This window comes from Sturnira hondurensis, unplaced genomic scaffold (genome assembly GCF_014824575.4).
Source record: "Sturnira hondurensis isolate 20B ecotype Veracruz unplaced genomic scaffold, ASM1482457v3 Scaffold0001304, whole genome shotgun sequence".
NCBI lineage: Eukaryota > Metazoa > Chordata > Mammalia > Chiroptera > Phyllostomidae > Sturnira > Sturnira hondurensis.
The window spans coordinates 3940005-3967685 of NW_028073935.1; the positions used below are offsets into that span (position 1 = coordinate 3940005).

General features: G+C 49.4%; 1 protein-coding gene across 1 annotated transcript in view; it reads right to left on the minus strand.

The window, feature by feature from the left end:
* Positions 1-20491, minus strand: part of HS6ST1 (heparan sulfate 6-O-sulfotransferase 1) — a 36115-nt gene extending 15624 nt beyond the window's left edge. Inside the window, exon 1 of the mRNA XM_037070224.1 lies at positions 19667-20491. Coding sequence (XP_036926119.1) covers positions 19667-20196 — 530 coding nt within the window. The 5' untranslated portion in view covers positions 20197-20491. The remainder of the gene's footprint in view (positions 1-19666) is intronic.
* Positions 20492-27681: the final 7190 nt, after the last annotated feature.

The following is a 27681-nucleotide window of genomic DNA, read 5'->3' on the forward strand; positions in this document are numbered from 1 at the left end:
AGGAGTATAGTGGGGCTTGAGCTCAACTCTGTCCCTGAAGGTCATTACTTATTTGGAAGAGCTAGGACTTGCAGACAAATCATGGTGGCCCAAGCCTGTCTTGAAAGAACCTAGTTGCTAATGGGACAGAGGCCAACAGGGTGGGGGCTGTGGGAGAAAGCAGCTCATGGGCCCTCACCCACTGTCCCTCTGCAGACAGGAGCTGGGGACTCTGAGGTGGTGGAACAGGGGTGTCCAACCTGCAGCCCATGGGCCACATGTGGCCCAGGATGGTTATGAATGTGGCCCAACACAAAATAGAAAATTTACTGAAACATTATGAGATTTTTTTGTGATCACATGTCACAATGTTATGTAAAATAAACAAACACATGTTCTTGCTATTTGTATGCATGCAAAGCTTCAGTTTTATGGCAGTGTGCAGCTTCCAGTGTGTTATCTTCTAAGTGCAGACAGTAGAATTGATACCATCAGAAATTACATGTGCTCATGGTGACTTAGCGGGGCAGCAATTATCAATATCTCAACCTGTCACTGCAATGTTAGGCATTTAATGTTATTTAGAAGTTACGTGAGCATCTTATTTGATTATTGAAGGTACTTCCACACCTTGGTGGTGCCTCACACATAGCCCACTATGCTTTAGTGGTGCCCCAGTGAAGGGAGATAAAAGAGAGAGGGTTGCAAAAGCAACAGAAGACAATGCAACTGCCGCCCAAAAATCATGCTTGATGAAGTATCATTGCACAGTACATTAAGAAAACTTATGCACAAAAGCTTTAAAAATAAATAACATAATACAAATCATCATCAAGACTGTGAATTTTGTAAGAGCCAAGGGATTGAATCATCGCCAATTCAGGAATTCCTTAAAAGTACTGATGCTGACTATGATGACATCATTTACTTTTCTGAAGTAAGATGGCTAAGTCTTACTAAATGTTGAAAAGATTTTATGATTTGCAACATGTTACAAAGTCATTTATAGTATCAAAACACAAATTTGTGCCAGAACTTGACGATGAAAGCTGGCTTATAGATTTAGCATTTTTAGTGGATTTAACTGCTCATTCAAATGAGATAAACCTGTGTCTTCAAGGTGAAAAGCCATGGTATCGATACCATGGTATTGATATGGTATCGATACCATGGTATCGATACCATGTGTCAAACCATAACAGCATTTCAAATGAAATTGAAATTATGGCAAGCTCAAATTAAGGCAAACAATTTTATGCATTTCGACACCTTGGTTAAACACAATCCAGGTGAACAGTGAAAAATATGCAACCCTGTTTTTCAATTTGATATAAGAATCTGAAAACATATTTCAAGATTTCTGGGAAAATAGTATTTTGCTATATCTGTGACTCCATTTTTAGCTGAAATAAATATGTTACCCGCCAATTTTCAAATGGAATGCATAGAGCTGCAATCTGACATTCAACTTAGAGAAAAATATGATCAAGTCTCTTTACTGGACTTTTATAGGTCCTATCTTCCCAGAGACAAATATCCCTTGCCTCACAATCACGCCTTATTCATGTCATCGCTGTTTGGCAGCACCTACATTTGTGAGCAACTATTTTCAAGAGTAAAATTAGAACCAAAATATCTGATCAGCCCCTTGAGAACTCACTGCGAACTGCACCTACTTCTATCAAACCAGATACTGATGCACTAGTTTCTCAAACACAGTGTCAAACATCCCACTAGTTTTATGTTGCACTCTTTTATTTTTATCATAAAAAATATTTTTAAAATCAATGACATTTTATTATTTAGATATATACATTCTCTATTATTAATGATCACAAATTTGGGACCTGCTCAACGATTTTAAAAGATTATCAAAAGGGCCGCTACATAATTAAGGTTATTAAAAAAAAAACTGTACATAATTTTCATGATATCCTCCACCACAGATAAGGAAAAAAGTCTTCACATAATAACCTTTTTTGCTCATCAGTTTTCGTTAGTGTTTGTATATTTAATGTGTGGCCCAAGACAACTCTTCTTCCAGTTTGGCCCAGCGATGCCAAAAGGTTGGACACCCCTGTGGTGGAGGAACAAGGTCTGCAGCATCATGAATACCCACACCTGACACCCAGATTTTTCTTACAGGCCCAGCCCCTGCCTGCAGAAGCTGTGCCAACTTTGCTGTCTTCACCAAGCAAAGGACTCCAGGGCCCCCTCCTTCCATACCTTCTACAAAATTTTGCACAAAAAATTCACACCTACATCTTGACCCCCTAGGTTCCCACAGCCAGAATCACAGCCTATCTAACATCTGGTATGTACTGAGGGGAGGGGCTAGTGTGGGCCAAGTGGCACTAAAAGGCTCCTGGGTAAAGAGGTTGGGGCCCTGGTCAGAGTAGCCTTGGTGGCTCCTCAAGTTGCTCAACTCCCTGGGTGGTAGCTGGATCTACAAAATGGAGATGGCCACTGAGAGTACCTGTAGCTCCAGGACCCAGGCCACCACCCACACTGGCTAGGGGGTGCAGGGTGGTTCAGAAACAACAGCTGCATTAGACAAAGGGCCCATCACATTCCCCTACTCAAATCCAAATAGCACCTTTCCTGTCAAAACAAGACATGCCCAGGAATGGTGTCCACAGGTGTGCCTGTCCCCTTGCCCTTGCAACTCTGGTCTATACAAGGGGGCCATGTATATGTGTATGTGTATGTGTTGTCAACCCCAAGAAACAATGGACCTACCAAGGACTCCCTGTGGTTAATTGGGCCCAAATTCATAACCAGAAGTCTCTCACACACTCTGCATATCAGGGACAAGCTGCAGGCTGAGCCAAGCCTTATAAGAAAGTTCCTAGGATTGAAATTTGACCAATGGGCTGAAGACCCGTCCCATTCAATGGGTTCTACGCCGCTTCATCCTCACATTTGAATCTCTGCTGATCACTTAGATCAGGACAGGGCCATTTGGGCCACGCTGTGAATATGGATTTCTCATTTGCATGAAAATGAACCAATCAGAAACCAGGGGTCCCCATGCCTCTCTGTATAAGCCAGCCTCCCCTCTGTATTCATGGAGCTTTCCTTGTGAACTGTAACACATGATCTGCTATTCCTGAGCCCTCAGGCCTATGCTTCCTGTCTCAGCCAAACCGTCTCACAATTAGCTGTTTTTACTAAGTATTCCCTTTACCACCCCTAAAACTGGGGATTTCTGTCAGCATTGAAATTGCTGGTGACAACCTTTGGATGTGTGTGTCTGTCTACTTCAGTGTGTCTTTGGGGGGGTCATGGGAGTGGTATATGTGTCTGCCTGGGTGGGTATTGTGTGGGGGTAGTGTGTGTCTGTCAGGGGAGGTGCTATGCTCATTGGGGTGGTCTCAGTTGCTGAACAATTCCTGTGACTGAAGATCTTAGCCCCTCTCCAGTAGGAAAGGGACGGGCAGCTGAGCCTCCAAACCCAATAATCTGTCAGTGGCCCATTTGTAATTAATCTCTTCAAGTAGGCCTGAAACACAACTGGGGAAAGGAGCGGGGAACATGCACGCCTCACGCCAGAGGTGCACACATACTCCCAGGCCATGTAGGCCCCCTCAATGCCAAGTGTCCCCACAGTCACCTTGTGAGGCCATTCCAAGAATGAGCCTGATGGGGCCATTGCAGAACTAGCTCCACTCTCTGGAGAAGCACAATCCCTAATCCTGGCAGGGCTCGGGTCCTCCCTTACTGTGGGAGATCCACCTCCATGTCTCAGAGTGGTGAAGACAAACATGATAGCAGACATAGGGAGTGCCCAGCATACCCCATCCCAGGCCTGCTTGAGAAATGAGAGCTGCTGTCACTGTTTTAGTTAGGTCTCTTCTCCTGGGAGGACAGGAAGGATGAGGGAGCCCTGAGGTCCAGTTGTCTGGTGTCTGGTTTTTCAGTCCCATGACAGCCTCCTGCAAAGCCTAGTCCCAGCGCTCCCATCTTCTGTGTGGGCAGGGGACTTGAGAATTAGTGCCCCTCTCTGATTCTGCAGCAACAGAAAATCTTCCTGGAAAACACATATCCTGACTAGTCCTTAAGGGGCAGGGATAGCTCAGCCAGAGCAAAAAATTGCTCAGCTCTTAAAGTGGGCTAATTGGAAGGAACTTCAAATGGGAGGAAATGTTCCAAGGTGCCAACCACTTGTAAGTAAAAATGGTACTGCTGACTCTACAGCATGAGCTGCTGCTTAGAGTGTGTATGTGCATGTGTGTTCATGCAAATGGATGGGTGCCTAGACAGACTTTGGTCAGCTCATGGAGTCCCCAGCCCCTCACACTCTAAGAGGAGGAGCTAGTGTTCCTGGGGTCCTCACGAAGTCCACCCAGGGCCTGAGGCCACTAATTTGTAATGGCCTGTGCTTGATGGTGACAGGGAGTACAGATCACAAACTGGACAAGGGGCTGTGCGTTGTGGTCATCCCAGGAGAGGCCACGGCCAGTCCACCAGTAGCCATTGCCTGTTCCCTCTACCTAAGTGCCATGTATAGCCAGTATGGTGTGGGAAGGGGCTTGGAGTCTCTTAGTCATCAGATGAGTGCACAAGATGGAGGTAGAAGTGCTTGTCCCAACTTCGGGGACATTGTGTGTAGGTTTGAGGCTTGTGACTCTACCCACTGGAGCCTGGCCCCCATGGAATCCTGGGTACCTGTGTAAACCATAGCTGTGTTCATTCTCAGGGCTGGCCCAAATGGCCCGTTCCTCCACCAGCCCACATTTTCGAAGCCAATGAGCAGTTGGAGACAGCATGTTGTTCTGTGCCTCCCATGCCAGAACCACTCAGAGGTGTCAGCTTAACTAGAGGGCAGAGGGTCGGGCCTTCCATGGTGCCACTCGTCCTTTCCCTGAATATAGTAAAGCCCCCATCATAAAACATTCCCACTTCAGCCATCAAGCCAGTCCTGACCCTCAGGAACACCTGCCAGTGCCTGGAAACCAGCTGGCAGCTAGAAGCACTCTATGGGCTGCCGCCTGCTTAACCCCATACCATGTAGTGTGGCCTTAGTGAGCAGGCTTTCAGCCAGGCCTCAAGAGACTTGCAGCAAGGGGAAGGAGGGTGTCTGGTTCCAAGCCCCAGGACATCTTGGCTGGCTCCTGGGCTACATCAGGTATTACTCTTATAGGAAGAATTGAAGATACGTACTTAAAAAATAGTGTTCAATGTTAATCAGCTTAATACCATATCATCTTACCTGTAAGTGGAACCTAATCAATAAAACAAAGAAGCAAGCAAAATATAACCAGAGACATTGAAACTAAGAACAATTTGACAGTAACCAGAGGGAAGGTGGAAGAGGATAATGGGGGGGAGGGTTTTCAGGAACAACTATAAAGTACACATGGACAAAACCAAGGAGGTGTGAAAATTGGGGAGGGAGATGGGGATGGCTGGGGTGGTGGTGGTGGGGGTGATGAGGGGTAAATGCAGATGACTATACTTGAACGACAATTAAATGAGTGCATGAATGAATAAAAGTGTTCAAGTCTAGCTCTGAATTTTGCGTGGCCCCGAGCTTCTCCTCTGCCACATGTAGGACAGACTGGGATGGCTCTGGGCAACAGATGAACTGGCCCAGGATCCTGGCTGCTTTCTTGAGAGTGCCTTCTCTCAATAAGTTACTGCTCCTTGGGGCAGGTCCAAGGCCCACATGAGCATCGCCCCCTTTCTGAGGACCGGTTCCAGAAAGAGAACTGCCAGGTAGGCCCAGGAAGGGGTATGGATAGGTTACAGATAGGGCTCCAAACACCAGGGCTCAAGTCCCAGGTCAGCTGCCTAAGCCACGTGACCTTTGGCAAGTCATCCAAACTCTCTGAGACAGAAGAGCAGGGGAGCTCTCTCACAGTGCACCTGTGTAAGCGGATTTGGAGTACAGGGTGCCTCCAGACTGAGGCTAGAGTAAGCTGTGTGAAAGGATTCTGACCTAACGTTACCTGGAGAAAATTAGCATCTGGTCTGGCAGATAGAGGGCAGAAATGTGATCAGAGAGTGTCAGGGCCCTTACATTGCTCCTGTGAACTTAAGGAGGCCAACAGCAGGACCTAAGGGAAATGCTAAGACTTCTGGGCCCTCCCAATCCTGAACTGTCCATCAGACACAGCTAGGAGCCTTGACAGGGAGGGTGGGCTGGATCCCATATCAGTGTCCCTCTCAAGGCTGCCATAGAGTGAGGGTTCAGTGAAAGTCAGCTAAACAAATAAAAAAGATGCAGAAGGATCCATGGGAGAGGCCACGCTGGTGTTTCTGTGTTACCTCAGCAGACAACAGCACTGAACGGTGCAGTTAGGCTATGATGCCAGCTGACTATGTGGCCTGACCCACAGTGATCAGTGCCCACATGCAACTGCAGGCATCACACCCAGGCTCTGGGGTAACACATTTCCTCCAGAGGAAGTGACCTAGGACAGCTCATGTGATGCGCTGGAAAGACAGGGACACTGTGCAGCAGGAGGTGGTTGGGGAGGAATGCCCCCCCACCCTGCTCCCCATCTGAGGCACTCTGTCTGTCAGGCCTGTGCTAAGTCAACTACATCTGCAGTGCTGGGACTATCCCCGCCCCTATGCTAGGTACCACCTCAGATTACCTCTGGTCTGGCCAGCAGAGGAACATAGTAACCAGATAACCAGACTCAGGCTGGGGGGGTGGGGAGTGGGCAAGAGGAACTGGAGGGTCCTGCTCTGCCTGCTATGCCAAGCAAGGCCCACCTCCCCAGTCAAGGGGTTCCTTGGTCCATGGGGAGCCCCTGACAACTCAAAACTGCTCTGACACCCAGAAAGAGCTTATGGGAAGTGCTGGCTAGCCTGACAGGTGCTGTGGCCTCTCCTTCTCAAGCCTTATGTGCATCAGACAGGCAAAGTGAGGACTGCATAAGGCACAAAGGGCCTGTGATGTGAAATAAGCCGGAAGATGCCTCAGGCCACCAAGGCCTCCTAAGCATTCACACTCTGGGATTCTGCTGTCCTAATGTGCACTCTATAAGCCCTGCCTGACACGCCTGGGTCCCCTTTCAACCTGTGCTTGAAGATAGGGTCTGCTCCTACTCTGGAAGAGCCCCATACCAATCCCACCACCTGCCTTTCACCCACTTGGCTAAAACCTTTTACTTGAACTGGGCTTCCTGACTGCCTATGCCTGATGGTTTTAAAGCAAGACTCAATAGGCCTCGAACTTTCAGAGTTCAGATGGAAAGCCATCCGGACTTGTGTGAGCAAAACAATCTGCCAGACCTGCCTGTCCACCACCAGGGAACAGAGAGGAGAAGGGGCCTGTACCTGAAGCTTCAGTCTCCCTTCTTTGGGATGAGGAACCATAGGTGCTGCAGTAGGCTGGATGAGAAGGAGGGCTCTGACATGGGTTTGAGGCTAGACATGTGAGCCTTGGTTCTCCAGACAGGGCAGGCACTGGACTCCCATGCTACAGCCCATTTACTCCTTGGCTTTGTGTGTGCCTGGGCAGAATCTCTCTTTACAGGTGACATCAGAAGCCTCCAAATCCTCATGGAAGACTATTTGCTCTGCCTTCCCTCTTCCCACCTGTCCTGATACTCTTACAGGAGCAACACTCAGACCCAATGACTCAGCCGTTTCCAGCAAGTGGCCATTTATTCAGCTAGGGCTTGGCAGGCATCTGGGGATCTCCCTCCAGGACCCTGGGACAGCTCATCATCAAAGCAGCCACACTGACCTCCACAATAGGCAGACAGTATAGCCGGGCTGGCACCTGGCTCTCCCCTCCTAGGTGAAGACTCTGCCTGCTCTCTGTTATCGGAGAGGGGTTAACAGGAAGCCCTGAGGCCCCAGGCCTGGGTGTGAATCCCTACTCTGCCACAAATGACAGTTGGCGACAAGTTACTTAGGCTCTCTGAGCCTCATTTTCCTCATCTGTACTGTGGGGCCTTTAACAGTGAGATAAGAATGAGGAAGGCTAGGCACTGAGTGAGCGTGACAGTCATTCCGGCTACTCTTTGCTTCCAGACTGACCTTGGGGCAAGCACACTTGCTCACTCCACTCCCCAGTACAGTGCAGGCCCTGTAAGTGGAAAACAGCAATGTACTTCACATGACAGCACCTTCCATAAGTGCTTCCTCAGCAGTGCTCTGGCTAGAGGACTTCCTCCTGCTGTTGCAAAGGTTTCCCTGAGAACATGACCCAGGATTTCGGAGAAAATGCCATATTATACCCCAAACCCTGGCTTCCCTGCTCCAGGATGACACCGGATCCTTTATTTTGCTGTGATAACGTAACTGTAAAACCTCAATGGTGGCAAGTTCTCATTTCCTGAGTGCACTGATGCTCCACAGAAGTATTCACACATAAACCTTCCAAGCTCATCACTCAAAGGGATGATGCTCACCCACCATGCTCAGACTGTAAACAATGCCCACGTTTGTCTCTGAGGCCCTGTAAGCCATCTAATTCCCCATGGACAGTGATTTATGGGCTACCACTCCCAGGTCAGTGAGGAGCGGGGAGGTGGTCTAGGAACAAATGCTACAAACATGGGAGTGGGGCTCAGTGAGGGTGCATTCTGCTTTCCTCCAGGAGGGGACAGGAAACTGTCCAGAGGAGGGCCATGCAGGGCCAGCTCTAGGGTATAGCTGTGCAGACAGGGATGGGGGACTGAGGACCAGGCACCAGGCTTGAAGCACAGGGACACAGGGAGGCCTCACTCTGGAAAATACCGGCCCGGATTCCTGTTGAGCCAATCAGCCTCATAGGAACCCCAACAAACCAGGGCTGATGGGTATGAGATGCCAGGTAGAAGGCCTACCCACTCATCCAGCCTTCTGGGCTTCAACAAGTGCAGCCTTCAGCAGCAGCCGCCCTGGACACTCCTGAGTGCTTCCAAGGAAGGCCCTGGGGATATCCCTGCTATAGTGAGGGTAGCAGGTCAGACAGCTGTCTGCCTATCCACTCAGCCTTCTAGGCCTCTGGCTGAGCCCCGCACTATAAGGGGGTCCTAGAAGGGTTCATGTCACTAGGTCCACTCCCCTCCAACTGTTGCATGTGCATTTGGCACCACTAGATGGAGAACAGGGGTGTGCAGGCCCCCCACCCTACAAGTGCAAATGCCCAGACTATGTGCAGTGTGGAAGGACAGTAAGGAAGTGTCAGGCACATATATGACCCGCAGAACTTTGTACTAGGGCGTATAGGGGGACAAACCACCCCTTGGGGGAGAGAACAGCCCAGAAACACCAACATAAGTGGTGGGGAGAAAACCTCAGTAGCCAGTAATCCAACAGGATGCCCATTCTGCTCTGTCATGGAAAAAAAGTGCTAAGACCATAGCTACTAGCCTGGCAAAAATGACACTGCCTGACAGTCTAAATGGTGGGGAATCTCAGGCATTGGAGGAGCCAGTCTGGAGAGAACTGGTCCTGTTCAGTAAAGCCAAGGATGGATCACCCACTCTCCAACCCACTGTTAGGGAGGAGAGGGAGGAGGCAAGCCTAGTCACTGTCATCTGGTCCGTAAAATACTCCTCCCATCTACCTCCTCCCTCTCAAAACAATGCAGAGGAAAACTAGAGATGTGTCTAGACAAACTGGATGTTATATCCAACACAACTTATATGGGCACGTCATGGACCAACATGGATAAATCTTAACATAGCTGAGTTAAGAAAACAAGGTGCAGTACAGTCTGATGCGAGCTTTAGGGGGTTTATAACATCCAAACAGTGCTATGTACTGTTTAAGGGGACACACATGTTTGCAGTGAAAGTGTAAAACACAGCATAGACAGTGGGGGGTGGAGGTGGGGATGAGGGGAGGCCCTCAGAAAGCTTTCTCTGTGCCCTGTGCTGAGCTCTGAGCCTGCCATGGGGGTACAAGTATTGGTGACAGAGATCATGGTGATCACCAAGTGAAAACACGAGCCTGCCACCTTACACCTGTCCACATCAGTGGGTGGGTGACCACAGCCCAGGCTGCAGGCAGGCTGGGGTTTAGGAAAGGGAAAAACCACCACATTCCTAGGTTTCTGAAAGGTCTTGGGACTCAGCCAAGCAGCCCTCTCTGTGCACAGCCAGAGTTACCTACATTTTCACCTCTTCCCTCACCATTGAGCTCCTCCTGGTTGAGTTTTGAGAATTCTTAGAGATAGCTAGGCAAGCTGCTACTGATACAGGCCACAGACACCAGGACCGACTTTTACATCTCCACAGGCCATTATTTCAGTGCCCACTTCATCTGGCAAGAGACTGGGGGCTTTCTAAAGATATGGGGAGCAAACATGGCAAAACCCTTATTTTTTAAATACATTTTATTGATTATACTATTACAACTGTCCCACTTCCCCTTCATTCCCCTCCACCCTGCACACCCCTTCCCACCCACATTCCCCCCTTTAGTTCATGTCCATGTGTCATAAGTTCTTTAGCTTCTACATTTCCCATACTATTCTTGCCCTCCCTGTCTATTTTCTACCTACCATCTATGCCACTTATTCTCTGTACCTGCTCCCTTCCTCCTCCTCCCACTCCCCTGTTGCTAACCCTCCATGTGATCTCCATTTCTGTGGTTCTGTTCCTGTTGTAGTTGTTTGCTTAGTTTGCTTTTGTTTTTATTTTAGGTCTGTGTTGTTTGCTATCTTTTTTACAGTTCATATTTTTTATCTTCTTTTTCTTAGATAAGTCCCTTTAACATTTCATATAATAAGGGCTTGGTCATGATGAACTCTTTGAACTTATCCTTATCTGAGAAGCACTTTACCTGCCCTTCCATTCTAAATGAAAGCTTTGCTGGATAGGGCGAACTTGGATGTAGGTCCTTGTCTTTCATGACTTGGAATACTTCTTTCCAGCCCCTTCTTGCCTATAAGGTCTCTTTTGAGAAATCAGCTGACAGTCTGATGGGAACTCCTTTGTAGGTGACTGTCCCCTTATCTCTTGCTGCTTCTAGAATTCTCTCCTTCATTTTAATCTTGGGCAATGTAATTATGATGTGCCTTGGTGTGTTCCTTCTTGGGTCCAACTTCTTTGGCACTCTGAGCTTCCTGGATTTCCTGGAAGTCTATTACCTTTGCCAGATTGGGGAGGTTCTCTTTTATTATTTGTTCAAATAAGTTTTCCACTTGTTGCTATTCCTCTTCCCCTTCTGGTACCCCTATAATCCAGATGTTGGAACGTTTAAAGATGTCCTGGAGGTTCCTAAGCCTCTTCTCATTTTTTTGAATTATTGTTTCATTATTTTGTTTGGTTGTTTCTTTCTTCCTTCTGGTCTACTCCATTGATTTGAGTCCCAGTTTTCTTCCCATCACTATTGGTTCCCTGTGCAATTTGCTTCATTTCACTTAGTTTAGCCTTCATTTTTTCACCTATTTTGCAACCAAGTCAACCAATTCTGTGAGCATCCTGATCACCAGTGCTTTGAACTCTGCAGCTGATAGGTGGGCTATATCTCTTGGTCGCTTAGAACCAAGCCCTGTTGGCTTTGGGGCTTTGATCTATTCTTCTGTTTGAGCCATTTATTTATTTTTTGGTCTGGTCATGCGTGTTACATAGTGAGGGGAGGAGCCTTAGGTGCTCACCAGGAAGGGGCTACCCAGTTACTGGGTTGTGATGCTGTATGTGGGGGTGGGGTCAAAGAAGGAATAAGGGTGCTTGCTCTCTCGAATTTCAGTCCCTTCTGCTGCTTCCCACAAGCAAGTTGGGCCCTTCTGGTGCTGGTTTCTGGGCGGGTGGGCTTGTGTACGTTCTAGGACCCTATGAGTCTCTCCAACAAACTCCTGTGAGGCTGAGAGTCTCTTCTGGTACCTCAACCCCCACAAGTGTTTTCAATCAGGCTTTTAGGGTTTATTTCCTAGTGCTAGGGCCTTGGCTTGTGTGGTCTGTCTCGCTGCCTGTTTTCGTCTGGTTTATCTGCATGCGAATGTGTGACTGTGGTCAGCCAGCTACCTTGCATGCCTCACTGGGTCTGTTCCTTGCCACCCCGCACCCAGGTCCACCAGCTACCGACTCCGCCCCTTTTACCGGTCTGGATGAATGGTTGTCAGACTTCCATACAGTTCAATTTTCTCTCAGTTCTGGTTGTTATTTTGTTTCTAAATTGTTGTTGTCCTTATTTTGATTGTGCGAGGAGGCACAGTGTATCTATCTATGCCTCCATCTTGGCTTGAAGTCGCAAAACCCTTATGTTTTTTTTGTTTTTGTTTTTTTGCAAAACCCTTATGTTGAGTGGGCATGGAAAGGAAGGAACAGGATAGTCCCTGAAGCCAAAGCTGGGGTGAGCAGGAGATTCCACAGGTGAGGCATGGCACACCTCAGGTCACCATGCTGGAAGGCCAGCGATGTTGGTAGATGTTGCAGATAACAGTACCCCAGCTACCTGGACTGCAGCTGCTGTAAAGAAAGTGCCCGGTGGCCAAGCTGACTGATTCAGACTGGGGTGGAAGCTGAACTTCCACCTGGCTCTGAAGGGCCCTTCTGTGTCCTCAGAGAAGGAATTCACAGCCTCTTGTAAAAAAAAAAAAAGACTCCTCAGTACCAAGCAAAATTCTGAATGCTTATGAGCCAGTATGACCATTTTACAGATGGGAAATTGAAACACTAAGTCACAGAGCTTCTAAGTGACAAAACTGGGATTCTATCCAGCACGTCTGGCTCTAAGTCTGCCCCACTCCCCCATGGTCACAAGGCTAATGGAAAGCTCTTACTCCCCAGTCTGCTGTGGCCTGTTTTCTCCCCGGACTTCCTTACTGCTGGGCTGCACCTAGACCACCTCTGTCCTTATTTATTGTGGAGGGTAGACAGAAGTTCCAGGAGCTGACTGCATCTTAAGTCCTCCTACCACTGGTTATGCTGCGTACATGCAGCCCTTACACTGTGCTCAGCCATCAGAGAGCTACCTACTCTCACCGAGGCCCCCTGTGCAGCAAGCCCTGCCCCTGCCACCACAGCTAGCCTGTGGGAGGTCATTGATGGCTGGCTTTACAGACAAGGCCTGTGCTCCCCCTCTGATTGCAGAACTATAAACAATTACAAGTGATCACAGCTCCAACGAGACATGAATGCAAGCTGGGCTAGAGGAGCCATGAGGTCATAGGTTCCTACAAACTGCACATGCCCATATCAGAGATGGGGACTGAGGCTCAGAGAGATGGTTTCCCTGTACTCATAAAACCTCTGACTCAGATACAAGGTGAGAGAGGCTGTTCTGGGGCCTCCTCTTCCCCCTTCTGGTTTCTAGCTAGGCTGGCTGAGGCCTTGAAGGAACTCTGGGGCCAAGTCCCGACATACCTCCCTCTCCCCTGGATCCTGAGAGCCCTATCTACATAGGGAAGACTCCAGACCCTGGGGTAGTTTTGTGAAATTCGGGGCATGTCTGCCCCACAGGCAGACCTTGGTGAGCTGGGCTCCTAGCCCTAGGGTGCTTGCTTGGCTTAGTGAATATACACCAACAGCCAGATGGGTGCAGGGCCTCCAAACACTACAGCCACCCAAAGGCACTTGAAGAAAGGTCCAAGCAGGCAGCCCTATGGGGTGAGGCTAGGCAAGCTGCATACCCCAGGCTGGCCAGGAGTTGGCTGGGTGCAACTGGTGGCATTAGGAGAGAATGGCTGCCCAGCCAGATTTCTGTTCTTACATCAAGGAAAACAGGGCTCAGGCTCAAGCTGAGGCAGGGGTCTAGCAGCTGAGCAGCCTCGTCCCTTAACCTGCTTGGCCAACCCTGACATCTAACAGTATCTACTGCAGATCAGGCAGTCTGGGACCAGCATTTTAACTCTCTTGGTCTCTGGGTATGTGCACCCCATACTATTTCAAAATAACTGGCCCTGTAAGCTGGGGACTTGGGACAATGCCTAGGGAAGAACACAGATTAGGCCACAAGTCCCATAGCCAGAAACTGATAGGCCTGCATCCCGGGCAGAGTAGACACCAAAGCCTGGGCCTCTGTCTGCCCCTCTGGGAGAGCCCTTCCCTACTCACACTGTCTCCCTGTCCCCACTGCCCTCTTTTTTTCTCATTTGTCCTCCCTGTGATTGGCTGTGTGTGTCAGAGGATGTGTCTGGAAACCTAACAGTGGTTCTAAGAACGCAACTTCCTTTCTATACTTCTATCCTGCAAAATCCCATGTGGAGACAGCTTCTGCAAGCCACCCAGATGCTACAGGTAATATCTCCTGCTGTCACCACCCATATGCCAGCCTTTTTGTGGCTGGGTTAACATCTCACCCCCTGTGCCCCAGCCAAGCTTGAAACTTTTTTCTGCATGACATCCTCACCTCTGCAAAACAAGAAAAACACAAATAGACAGCAAAAACTTAACAGTAAGAGAAAAAGCCAATTGAGTTTTGGAAGAGGCAAGAATAGACATCCTAAGAGATGAAAACCTTACAAACATGCCTTTTCACCTGTGAATGCTGGGAAACAAGGCCAAGATACAGGCCTCAAGGAAAAGGACAGCAAGGGTGCCAATAGGCATCCATGTGGTCCCAAATTCAGTCCCAAAAGAGTGCTGCTGAGATAGGCACTCAACTACCACAGGTGGCAACATTACAGGCGCAGACTCTCTGAAAATTTAACATTGACATGGAGAGCATTTAAACATCCAGTCCATTCGACTTAGAAATTCCACTTCTAGCAATTTCCAAAGGAAACTGAAGCTGTGCACAATATTTACACACAAGGACGTCCACTCCACTGAACCACTGTTACAGGAGTCAGAGGTGAGCATCTACCTCAACACAGAATCAACGATGGGGTACTAGAGGGCTCCTACAGCCTCTGGTGTGTTACACTGTTAATGACATGGAACAATATTTATCGGGAACTTACATTATGGTTTCAATTATAGAAGACATGTATGTGTGAAAAACAGGATGACTTTTCTTTTATATTTTAGTTCCAATTATCTATCACAATCATTACTTTATGACAACAACAAAAAAAGAGGGATGTGCAAGAGAAAGACCCAGGGCCCCTTAAGGATAACAAATGTCCCCATGAACCACCTGCCATTCCCTAAGTGTAGCTGCTAAACCTCTCAGACCTCCCATTAAGAAAGAAACCCCTAGTGATGGGGCTTCACTGGTCCTGGGCCCCAGGTCTAGGAGTTGTGCTTACAAGGAGTAGACAAAGCCCCAACCAGAGCCAGTGCCACAACACAGTGGTCCAATCCATCTGCACAGCTCCGTTTCACAAGTGAAGTGCCTACAAGTACAGAAAGCGCTGGTCTTACAAGTCCTACAGTGCATTAGGATAATAGGCATTCTAAAGCATGGTAATTTCACAAGCCAGAGAACCATTTAAAAACATTGTCAGTAAGCCATTTGAAAGTTTGCCTAAAAACAAAGTTCTCATGCATTTGCTTAAGAGGTTTTTCTTTCTTTTTTTAAAAAATGAAAATCTAATTCTGAACATTCTGATTTCAGATACCTTTGATCTCAACCCAAATCCTCTATAGGTGACTCAGCCATGATGACACCCCATCCAGGTCCTTTAGGTGGCTGGATCATATTTACTGGTCCCAGTCCCAAGCCCTAGGTGACATCTGCCACCCTATAGGGAAATGTAGGTTTGGCCCCTTGATGGCACAAAAGAAAGTATCTGTGAAGGTAAGGTGGGAACTGCTATGTGCCACAGAAAAACAGTCACAGAACCACTCTAATCTAACCCTGCTCAAATGGGTTTGGCCCCCAAGCAGCCCCGACTTCTTTAACCTGACTTGTCTGAGCACAGCTCCTAGAGAGGCTGCAGGTCCAGGAGGAGAATGTTCTTATAAGTACCAACATGTGGGCAGCACACATTTGGCAATTGGCCAGAGCCAACCAACATTCTATGGAATGACAGGATGCAGAGTGGCCAAAGGCACCTAAGGCAACAGAAGGCTTCCTGGCATAAGAGGCAGCAGAAAGGAGGCTGAATGGAGAGATGTAGCCTACAGAATCATGGAAGGAGGTAAGGGTGAGCTGGGCAGAGGGCAGCCCAGGCATATTTCTGGAACCAGAGAGGATTTTGGAATGGTGGAGGAAGGATGTGTGACCAGAGATCGGGCTGCAGAACTGACAGGGCACACTACTTCAATGCCAGAGCTTCTGTGTGCTCTTCAAGGAAGCAGTTTCTGTAGGGCAACATCACAGATGCTGGGAGCCCACCAGGGGCTCCAGGGTGACCCTGCTATAGAGAGGGCATGGCTGAACTCAGGCCAAGATCCCACAAAGATGGCCTGGAAGCCACATTCAGGTCCCAAATGCCCTTGTTAGTTCCAAGTGAAGCCTACATGATTTCAGGGACATTTCCAGGGCAACCCAGGCAAGACCCTCACCGTGTCTTCTGACCCATTCAGGTAGATGAAAAGGAAGGAGGGTTTTGGCCTTAAGGAGCACCACTCCAGCCCTACAAGGTGACACGAGTGTGGGGTGCAGAGACACTCTAACCAAAGTAGATCTTGGCCAGTCCTTCCTGAGGGGCCTTATAAGCATTCCTGGCTGATGACAGCAACTGCGGCAGCCCCCTCAATGGACACAGGATGAAAAAGGGACCTGCCAATACTTTACTCATACACCTGTTCTTCTCTGCCAAGTCAAAAGCACTAAGAGCAGCTAGAAGTTCTAAACCAGATTCCAGGAAGAAAATGAAAACCTATCTTCATCTGTCACCTCAACAGAGACTCAGCTTAGCAGACTGTACCCTGTGATGAGAGACAGCTGTGAACACTCTCATTTCCTGCACAAAGCCCACCTCTCCTAGGTCTCAAAATACCATAGACACTATATTGGCCAGGTAGCTCAGTTGGGTGGAGTACTGTCCTGTACACCAAAAGGTTGTGGGTAGATCACCAATCAGGGCATGCACGTGAGGCAACCAATCAATGTTTCTTCTTTCCTTCTTTTCTCTCTCTAAAGTCAATAAACACATTAAAAAAATACTGCAGACACTGGTCCCAGGAGCAGGGAGAGGCTCTGTGAAAGTGCCCCTCATGACAGAAAGGGACTGTCCAGGCCCTGCAATGTGCTTGCCCCTGTGAGGAGAAAGAAAAGGTCCTCATTCCTGACCCTGATCTGAAGGGGTTCCGTCAAGACAGCTCTTGGAGCCACGACCACCCCTCCTCTGTTCACCAGCCAGGGGATTGCTCCAATACCCACAGGGAGAGTGGGATCTGGCCCTGCTGGAAGGAGGGCAAAGGTGACATCTGAGACTCATGAAACTAGGCACCGCCAACCCCAGGCACCCCATGGAGGAAAGGGGTGCCCACCATCCCAAGAGGTATTAGGTCTCCGCACAAACGGGAGAACTGCATCCAACCTCCACAGACTATGGGAACACTTGGCAGGTGAACCTCAGGGTAGGCAGGCTTGTAAACTCACAAAGCCAAGACTACTTTGGCCTCTTAAGGAAGCTCGTTAAAAAAACCAACCTATCTAGTGCTGGGAACAGAAATGAAGGGAGGAGGGGAAGAAGAGTAAAGATGAAGCTCTGTCACCTGCCTGGCAGCACAGACACAATTCCCAGAATGACCAACAGAACAAGGGCTTCCAGATCACCCCGGAAGCCCTTCCTCCACCGGGCCTGCTTCTGCTGAACTCAGCAACTTCCAGAATGGGAGAGGGTGGGGTCTGGCAGCCCACTGCAGCAAGAGACATCTGGCTGACCAAGCAGAGCATATGGCCTTTATTTTCCTTTCTTAAAAATTTTTTTAGATTATTTGTATTTATCTTTAGAAGGGAAGGGAAAGAGAGAGGGAGAGAAATATCAATGTATGGTTGCCTCTCATGCGCCCCTGCTGGGAACTGGCCTGCAACCCAGGCATGTGCCCTGACTGGGAATCAAATCTCGATCCTTTGGTTCGCAGGCCTGCGCTCAATCCACTGAGCTATGCCAGCCAGGGCTATTTTCCTTTCTTGTTACATACAGGTAGGGGCACTGAGACTTACTTGGTGCAGCACAGGGGTGGGTTTAAGTGGGGAGTGCAGCAATAAGCTCCACCTGATCCTCCCACTTCTATCTGTGAGGGAGGCTGATCTCCTGTTCTCATGGACAAACTCCAGAACAGAGTCCAGGGGCCCTCCACCCTGGTAATGCCAAGGGAAAGTCAACCTCTGCCCTGGCTGCAAACTAGGGCCAAAGCCATATCTACTGGGCCTTGTGACAGCCTCCAGGGCAGGTTTTGCACACTCTCCCTAAAGGGGTTCTCTGGAGCTAATTCCCTCTGGCAGGCAGGATGGTGTCAGTTCCCATCCTCTCCTTCCTGCAAGCAGTGTGGTACCTACCTGGGCCTACTGAGGTTGGGCACCACCTAGTTCCAAGGGCCTACTGTGGATGAGCAGCTACAAGCCTCCAGGCAAAGCTCAGTCTAGCACAGCTGGGCTGAATCACTTGGTGGGGGGGTGCCGGGAATGGAGGTGTGGGTGTCATGACAGGAAAAGTACATCTCTGCAGAGCAGGCCAAGTGTGGGCAGGAAAAAATGCTTCAGGGACCCTGGATAAGCTGATCTGTAAGCCCTGTGGCTTTTAGAGACCAGGAATATTATTGCTCCAGTTGAGAGCTGCTTTTTTTTTGTAGGAGGCAACACAGCCAAGGGAAAGTGGGAAGAACCCGCCAACCCCCACCAGCTCTAAGGCCCCAAGTTCCTGACAATTGGGAAAGGCCACATGAAAAGGACAAGGGCTGACAAAGGAAGGAAGAGAGAAATGTACAAGCACTGCTCAGCTTCAGGCTGGTCTGATGCCTAACTTTCATTTGTTCAAACTCACCAGAAACCCTGTACCTTCCCGACACAGTGTGGATGAATGCGATTACAGGGGCCACATAGCTCCCCTCCCAGCCAGTATGCAAATGCAGTCCTAAGGCAAACATAAAGTGTAAACAAAAAAACAAGCACCTTCAGAAGAAAGCCCCACAAAGTACCAACACCAAGAGAAGGGGGAAAAACCTAACTTTAACCACTGGAAAACCCACAGTGCCCTAGGTTTCTGGCCACAAAGTGCTTCCCAGGAGAGCTGTCTCCCCACACGGGTCAGCCCTGTATCCCCAAACTCCACAGAAATGAGGGGCTCCTAGGGAAGGAGTCTGCCTACACCTGTCCCAGATCAGCTCAGTTCCCCCAACATAGCTGTTGATCCACTTTTGTTCCTTTTACAGAGCAAGTTCACACCTGGATCTGGCACAGCAGCACTGCCTCCTGTACTCGTCCAGGTCACACTGAGGCCTTTGTTCTGACTGCACACGCAGGAGCCAACACCCTTCCCTGGCAGCGTCTCCCCAGCCCCTTCAAGACAGGATGGGGGCTCCAAAAGTGCAAGGAGAAAGGCATACCACTTTCCCACCTCGGTTGGGTAAGAGACCTGCACAGGACAGCGAACACACCAGGTAGATTACACACACACAGGAACCCACTTTCCTGCCCAACGTCTCAAGGCCAGCCTGGGCTTATAACGGGCCGGCTCCATTTTACACCGCCAGCGATGGCCTGGTGGAAGCCCAGGTACTTAAGAACCAGGCAGGTGACCGGAAAAGCAGAGGCAGGAGGGGAGAGCGAAATTAGTGACTGGTGACCTGAGGACCTGGCACGCGGGAGATGATCCAACGAGGCTGGGGCGACTGGGGTCACCAGAGGGCAGGAGAGGAGGGCAGGGGGGCAGAGCGGGCCCAGGACAGCCCATGGAGCCACCGCAAGCTGGGCCACGCGCTCAGTCCTGATCGCCTGCGTAGCTGGTCGGCCTCACCTGTGCGTGGGCAGCGCAGCGGGGTCCCGGCGGTCCAGCACGCCGGGCACGCAGTTAGTGAGCTCCGTCCAGTCGGCGTGCAGCCCACAGCTCCAACCCGTAGAGAAGCGGGAGAAGAGCCAGGTTTCGCGGCGGTTGGGTCGGTAGCACGTGCACTTCTTCTGGCCGGGCCGGCAGTCACAGGGCACCTCCAGGCGCACGTTCTGCACGAGGTGGCGGCCGAAGGTGGTACCGCCCGTCTTCTGTATGTGCAGGAAGACGATCACGTCGTCGCCCTTCATGTCAAAGCGCAGCGAGCGTTCCAGTTCGCGCACGGGGAAGTAGTACTTCTTTTCGTAGTGCGGGTCGGGCGTGGGGAAGAGGTCTAGATCGTCGGGCGGCCCGCGGCTGCCGGGCGCGCCCAGGCTCAGCCCCGGGCCTGCGTACTGGTACAGGATGAGCATGAAGCACACCGAGCCCGCCACCACCAGCACGAACTTGCTGGCGCGCTCAACCATGGTCCCGCCGCCGGCGCGCCGCCGTCGCCGCATGTGTCACCATCGCCAGCAGACTGAGCGCGGGGCCTGCGAGGGCGGGGGGACGCGGAAGCAGCTACCTCAGCCGCCGCCCGCGCTCTGGCCCGGCCTAGCTACTCAGCGCCAGGCTGCACGCAGAGTCTCGTTTCCTGGTTCTGTGCGGCGCCAAGACTGTTCTCCGCTCCTCTCAGCTCCCCAGAGCCCCGGGGTCCACCCCAGGCTGGGCTCCGGCCGGACTCCCGCCCGTCGTCTGCCCGCACGCAACCTAGCTGGCAAGCGTTCTGCGCCGCGTGGAGACTGCGCAGCCCCGCACGGCGCTCCGGCTCCGCAGTCCACCTGCCCCGCCCTCAGCCCGCCCCCGAGGCGCCTCTTGCGGTTACCGCCCGCGCTGGTCCTTGGCTCCACCCCCCAGAGCTCAGTGGGCAGCAGGCCGAGGCTTCGCGCCTGCACCTACTCTGGCTGTGGGGGGGAGACCTCTCCGAGGCGGGATGCCACTGACTGGGAACCGATTCCGGTACGCAGAGGCGTGGGGAGCGACTGGGGGACATTGAGCCGGGGAGCGGCGGCCCTTCTAGGAGGGAGGGTGCCTCTGGACCTGGGTCCTCCTCTCCCACGGATTTCGAGTGTATGTGTGTGTGTGAAAGATCCCCACTTCTACGGAGAGCTCATTTAACCTGCACTCAGGGGACTATAAATATCTAAACGACAGAAGGCCGTTTGAACTTGGAGGAACCTGGGGGCCGGTGGGGGTCAAAAGCACCGCGCTAGCTGGGCGGCTGGCAAGGGTCAAGGAAAAAAGGAAGGGTTGGGGGTTCGTGGCCGCTCTAGGACCACTCCCAGACCCACCCCATGGATTTGGGACAAAGAGCCTCAGCCCCTCGTGGAGAGATGCTGACGTGTCTGTAGATGCTTTTCAGCCAGCTCTATGCATTTTTCTCCGCTATTGTTATAACCTCAATGAAAAAGTTGTAGAAAGTTGAACCAATTATTTAAAAATTACCAGAGTAATTTTGGTAATTACAAAAAATCCATCTTCCAGCTGGGACCCTGTGCAGGGCTTCCAGGGGCCTTCCCTGCTGGTGGCTGAGTTGTACAATGTCCTGCGTGGAACTTCAGCGTGGCCAGCAGGGATATTCCTAGTATTTTGACTCAGACCAGAGTGGTCTCTAGAGGGAGAACAGGTGCCATGCCTGGGTTCAACCATTCCATGCCTAGAGTCCTTGGCTTCCTTTTATTGTGGTTCCTGAAAGCATGGGGAGAGGGTTTGCAAGGGTTTGTTGTGTAAATAAACCTGTTAAAACAGTAAAACTGTTAAAATTATATTGAATCACACCAGAAAGTCCTCCTGAAAGCAAACCCAGAGCACTGAAAAAGTTACCCAACACCCCCAAATTCATTAAGATGGGAACATTTGATTGCCAAATGGGGCTGAAGGAACAGCCACTCCCGACAGAAAGGCGCAGTGTCCTGAAGATTATTCAGAATGACTTAGAGCTGCTGGGGATGGGGCTGGGGTGGGGTGGGGGTGGGGAGTCCTGGTGTGTCCTAGGGTCCCAAAGCCTGGGTCATCTTTAGCTGCTTTAAAACTCCTCTTGACCCAGGAATCCTGTGTCAGCCTGATCAGACCTCCTTTTGATTATTCCTTCTTGCCAGGAGTGGGGCTGGCACAGGCAGGATTGTGCTAGATGCCCACCTCTGTCTTCAGTCACCTGACCCTTCTTTAGGCTGAGTCCTGGGGAGGCATCCTTTGTCAGTCTGGAGGCAGAAGCCCAATGCCTGGAGGGCAGAGCTGCCCTGGGTCAACCACAAGGCATCCTTACCCAGATGTCAACTCTTTACCAAGTGGTAAATCACAATTGAGGCTGCTCTTCATTCAGAACTACTGTGAATGTGTTATTCCTAATTCATTCCCTAAAAAACTGGCAGAAACATGCACATTAAAGGGCAGTTGTGAATTTGAAGCGAGGTCGCAGACCACAGCCAACCACAGAGCACTCAATAGGTCTTCCTCACATTCTGTAAGGCTGCCCTTGGTCCTAAGATTGTATATGGATATAAGCAGGTCTAACTGTTTGCTGGAGGCAGCACCCAGCCTTGACTGTTTTCAGAGTTTAGGCAGAAGCAGTTGCTGCTCTTCTGCTCTGTGACTTTTTCTCGTGAATATCCACTTCATCTTCTCTAATGTATGTTTGGTTTTTAACTTAATGCCAAAGAAAAAGAACACACGGCTAGGAAGGCATCAAATAAAAGCAAGTCATTGTACTTCCGCTTCAGAAAACGGCAAGCAGTGATAAAGTTTGACTTTAGGAATGAAAGGTAACTTGTTTTAAATCTAAAATAGCCTCAGAATCCAAACGTAAATTTTCCCTCCCTCATGTTTCCTCAAAGTCTGAGAACCATGAGATCAACCCGTGAGTCCCTCCCTCCTGGGCTGCAGTCCCGCAGAAGAGCATGCGGGGGCAGCACCGCGGTCCAAGCCCGCTCTTGAGTTTGGGGGAATTTTTGCGAGGTGGGGGATTTTCCACAATGGGTTCCCTCCTCCTGTTTCGGTCTGTTGCCAGTTGTGGTTTCCGAAGGGGAGGAGGGCAGCTGAGTCTGTCCTCCGAACCTCCTCCAAGGGTGACCACACTTCCCACGTGGGGGGAGAGATGGGGTTTATTTGGGGGCAAGTTTTTCAAAGGGAATCTGGATAGCGGCAGAATCCGCGTCTCCTCGGAGCAGACCCATCCTAGGGACCAGTCGTGAGCGTGGGCCCAGATTCTGGTGGCTGACCCTGCAGGACCGAGGTGGAGGGTTGGGGGGGGGGGGGGGGCGGGCAGTGGAGAGCCGGGGGCGGAGCGGGCGACTCGTGGCTACTCTGGCATCACCAGCGTCCTCCCCTCTGTGAAGGCTCACTTCTTCTGAGGTTTCCCTGTTCGACTCCTAGCTGGTCCTTCCTGTGCCTTCACAGTACCCTCTGCCCTGTCTGCTGGAACGACGAGCTCACCTGTGTAAGGCTTCCTCCAGGGAGCTGTCACACACTCTTTCCCGCTGCAGCACAGTCTCCGTGGCCAGGTGCCCCTCCAGCAGGACTACTCATGGTCTGTGAGGCCTGTCCCATCCCAGCACAGAGGCCTGCCCTTTGTCTTCACAGGGTGGCTGTTTTGTGGATTGAAGGTCTCAGGCTTTAAGAGTTCACTGGGGCTCCTGTTGCCACGTCTTTACCTGAACTTTGAAGGGCGGGGCATGCCCGACAAGGAGAAGGGGAGCTCAGAGCAGCATACAGGAGTTCTCTCGCTCTGGAGGACTCTCTGCTTGTCCTGACCGCTAGAGTACAGTGGGCAGTGGCTGGAGGGTCTAGCAGAACCTCCTGAGCAGCACCCTGCCCTGCCTTTCCAAATAGGCTGGACCTCTTTTTCATCTCCTCTTCCTCCTCATTTTTCTTTGTATTCTCTCTTGTTAGATTTTAGTCTCCTTAAATCCTTTGGGGGCAGGGGAGTGGGAGTGTGAATAAATTCAGGAGAATCAGAACAATTCAAATAAAAATAACATGGCCCTTATCTTCCACCCAGCCCCAAGAGCTGAAGTTTGTGACCTAATTGTGGTCACAAACTGTTTGTGGTCACAGGGGAAACTGGTGTGACCCTTCCAGTACCCTGGCCCTGCAGAGCCTAGCTGGGTGACCACTGATACCTGGGAGCTTGGCCGGGCCCTCTCTGTGGGCGGTTGGTCAGGGACCCACTTGGCTTGCTCTCTGGCCTGGACGCCTTGTTTGGCAGTGGAAGTCTTGTTCTGGTCCTCCACATCTGCGCCACAGAACAGACAGCAAAGCTTACCTTTCCCCTGTGAGCTTCCTGCCGGCAGGATTGTTGACAGGGCAAGGGCAGATTCTGCCAGTGTAGTGAGGCATGGGCAGGCATAATGTTATCCTGAGGTCATTGTTTTCTTTCTTATATTGTTCTTGGGACCTCTCCTAAAGGAACACATCTTTAGAAATTCCAGAGCAAAGTCAGGCTCACAAAGCCTGACTGGGTAGGGCAAGGTAAGAGGTGGGAGATGTGGGTATGGAGCATCTTGCTCCCAGCAGGACCTCATCTCAGATTTATATTATTGTTTTTTCCTCCCAGATAGGGCCCCAACCCGGCTGGGTTAGGGGGAGTCACCAGGGAGGGCAGTGGGGGCACTTTGGATGTAGGTACTGATGGGAGTATTCCTTCAGGGGCATAGAAAATTTAAGGGTTAAAAGCAATAGACAGAGATGAGCTCCCAGGATTGTGGTGTTTGCTGCTGTTGCCTCCACCCCAGTTCCATGAAGCCAGCCGGAGCAGGGTATGGAAAGTGAAGGGGGGTCTGTCCAAGGGCCCTAATGACTTTGCAGATATTGGGGGTGCTAAAGTGCCCACCTGTTAGTCTTAACTCTTGGTTCGGATTTGTGACCAGCTCATGCCTCTTTGTGCTTAGCTGGTCACCTCTCACTAAGGTGGTTGGCCCTTTTATGTACTTCACTGTGGAACTCACTGGGGAGGTGCATTTCCCCCTCTTGCCAGCTGTTCTTCCTGGAATAAGGCTCTGCCTGCTCTCTTATCTGGCCTGGCTCTTATTAACTCCATTAATCTTAAATGTTATTACAGGTCACCCTTCTTATAATTAAAGTCAGTGTGACAAGTTAGATGAATTTTCTGGTGGAGGCTCCTTTCCTGGGCAGGGCCACAGGGCCTACTCTGACAAAGCCTGAACCATGAGTGGGCACACAAAGTCAGGACACTGATGGCTCCATGGGGAGGGTTGGGTTTCAAAGAGGCTGCATCTTATATGGACGACGTGCCCCAGCATCACTGTGGGGAAGGGGCTCATCTGTCCCAGAGACCAGGCCCTAGCAGGCACTGCCCCTCTGTCCCCAGTACAAGCACCTGGGAACCTGGCTGGCCATAGCACTTTCTTCAAGCTCTGTAGTGACCACCTTTTTAAAATCCAAATGGGAATGTTTATTTCTCTCCCTTCCCCTCTTTACCAGCCTCCTTTAAAAAGGAGCCTTTTATGGTAATGAGACATAGTCTGGTTCAGGTGTTCTGAGTAGCCAATGAAAGGGCAACATCACTCTCTGGGCACCAAAAGAGGGGTGGTGGGCATGCAGGGAGTCTGGCCCAAAGCCATAGCATCTATAGACCTTATTGCATTTCACTTTATTGTGCTATGTAGATGTTTTTGTAGCAACCCTGGAGGAAGTGTATCAGCATGATTTTTTCAACAGCATTTGCTCACTTTGTGTCTCTGTGCCACATTTTGGTGATTCTTGTAATATTTCAAACTTTTTAATTATATTTGTTACGGTGATCAGTGATTAGTGACCTCTGATGTTACTATTGTAGTTATTTTGGGGTACCATTGCAGCAGTCTTAGTTGATAAATATATGTGTCCTGACTGTTCCATCAACTGCTCTTGCCACTTCCAATCTCCTCTCTTGTATTCTGAAACCCCCCTATTCCCAGAGACACAACAATATTGAAATGAAGCCAATTAATTTCTCGACAATGACCTCTAGTAAGTTTCTGAGTGAAAAGAAATAATCACATCACTCTGACTTTAAATCAAAAGGTAGAAACAAACTTAGTGAGGAAGTCATGTTGAAAGCTGAGATAGACTGAAAGGTAGGCCCCTTGTGCCAAACACTTAGCCAAGTTGGGAATACAAAGGAAGTTAAAAGTGCTACTCCAGTGCACACATGAATGATTAAAAAGTGAAACAGTTTGATAAGAAAGTGAAATAGACTTATTGCTGATATGGAGAAAGTTTTAGTAGTCTATATAAAAGATCAGACCAACCACAACATTCCCTTAAGCTATAACCTAATCCAGACCAAGAGCCTAACTGTCTTGAGTTCCACGAAGGCCGACATAGGTGAGGAAGCTTCAGAAGAAACATCTGAAGCTAGCAGAGTTTGGTTCATGAGATTTGAGGAAAGAAGTTGTCTTCATAACATCAAAATTCAAGGTGAAGCAGCAAATGCTGATGTAGAAGCTGCAGCAATTTATTCAGGAGATAGAAATAAGGTAATAAGTGAAGGTGACTACACCAAAAACAGATTTTCAACATAGATGAAACAGCCTCATATTGGAAGAAGATGCAACCTAGGACTTTCATAGCTAGAAAGAAGAAGTAAATGCCTATCTTCAAAGAGTCAAAAGACAGGCTGACTCTCTTGTTAGGGGTTCATGTACTGTGATGTTAAGTTGAAGCCAATGCTCATCTACCATTCCAAAAATCCTAGGGCCCTTAAAAACCATACTAAATCTACTCTGTGTGTGCATTGTGAATACAACTACAAATCCCGGATGACAACACATCTGTTTATTACATGATTTGACTATCTTAAGCTCACTGTTGAGACCTACTGCTCAGAAAAAAAAAGATTTATTTCAAATATTCCTGCTCATTGACAATGTACTTGATCACCCAAGAGCTCTGATGGAAATAGACAATGATATTAATGTTGTTGTTGTTGTTGTTTAAAGAGTTTATTTATTTATTTTTTAGAAAGGAGAAGGGAGGGAAAAAGAGAGGGAGAGAAACATCAATGTATGGTTGCCTCTCATATGTCCCCACAATGGAGACTTGGCTCACAACCCAGGCATGTGCCCTGCTTGGGAATCAAACCAGCAACCCCTTGGTTCACAGGCTAGCACTCAATCCACTGGGCCACACCAGCCAGGGCAGATTAATATTGTTTTTATGCTGCTAACACAACATCCATTCTGTAGCCTACAAATCAAGAAGTAATTTCAATTTCTAAGTTTTATTGTCTAAGAAATACATTTCATAAAGCTATGGCTGTCATAGATAGTGAATCCTCTGATGGATCTAGGCAAAGTAAATCTTTCTGGAAAGTATTCACCATGCTGGATGTTATTTAAGAACACTTGTGATTCATGGGAAGAAGTCAAAATAGCAACATTAATGGGAGTTAGTTGAAAGAAGTTGATTCCAACTCCTATTGATGACTTTAAGGGGTGCAATACTTTAGTGGAGGAAGTAACTACAGATGTGGCAGAAATAGCAAGAGAACTAGAATTGGAAGTGGAGCCTGAAATTGTGACTGAATCACTGCACTTTCATGGTAGAACTTTAATGATAAAGAGTTGCTGCTTCTGGATAAGCAAAGAAAGTGGTTTCTTGAGATGGAATTGAATCCTGGTGAAGATGCTGTGAAGACTGTTGAAATGGCAACAAGTGATTTAGAATACCACACACACTTAGTTCATAAAGCAGTGGCAAGGTTTGAGAGGATTGAGTTCAATTTTGAAAGAAGTTCTACAGGGTAAATGCTATCAAACATTTGATAGCATTTATCAAACATTTGATAGCATTTATCAAACATTTGATAGCATTCGCATCCCATGCCACAGAAGAAGTCTTGTGAAAGGAAGAGTCAATTGACTTATTGAACTTCATTGTTGTCTGATTTTAAGATATTCCCACAGCCACCCCAACCCTTAGCAACAACCACCCTGATCAGTCAGCAC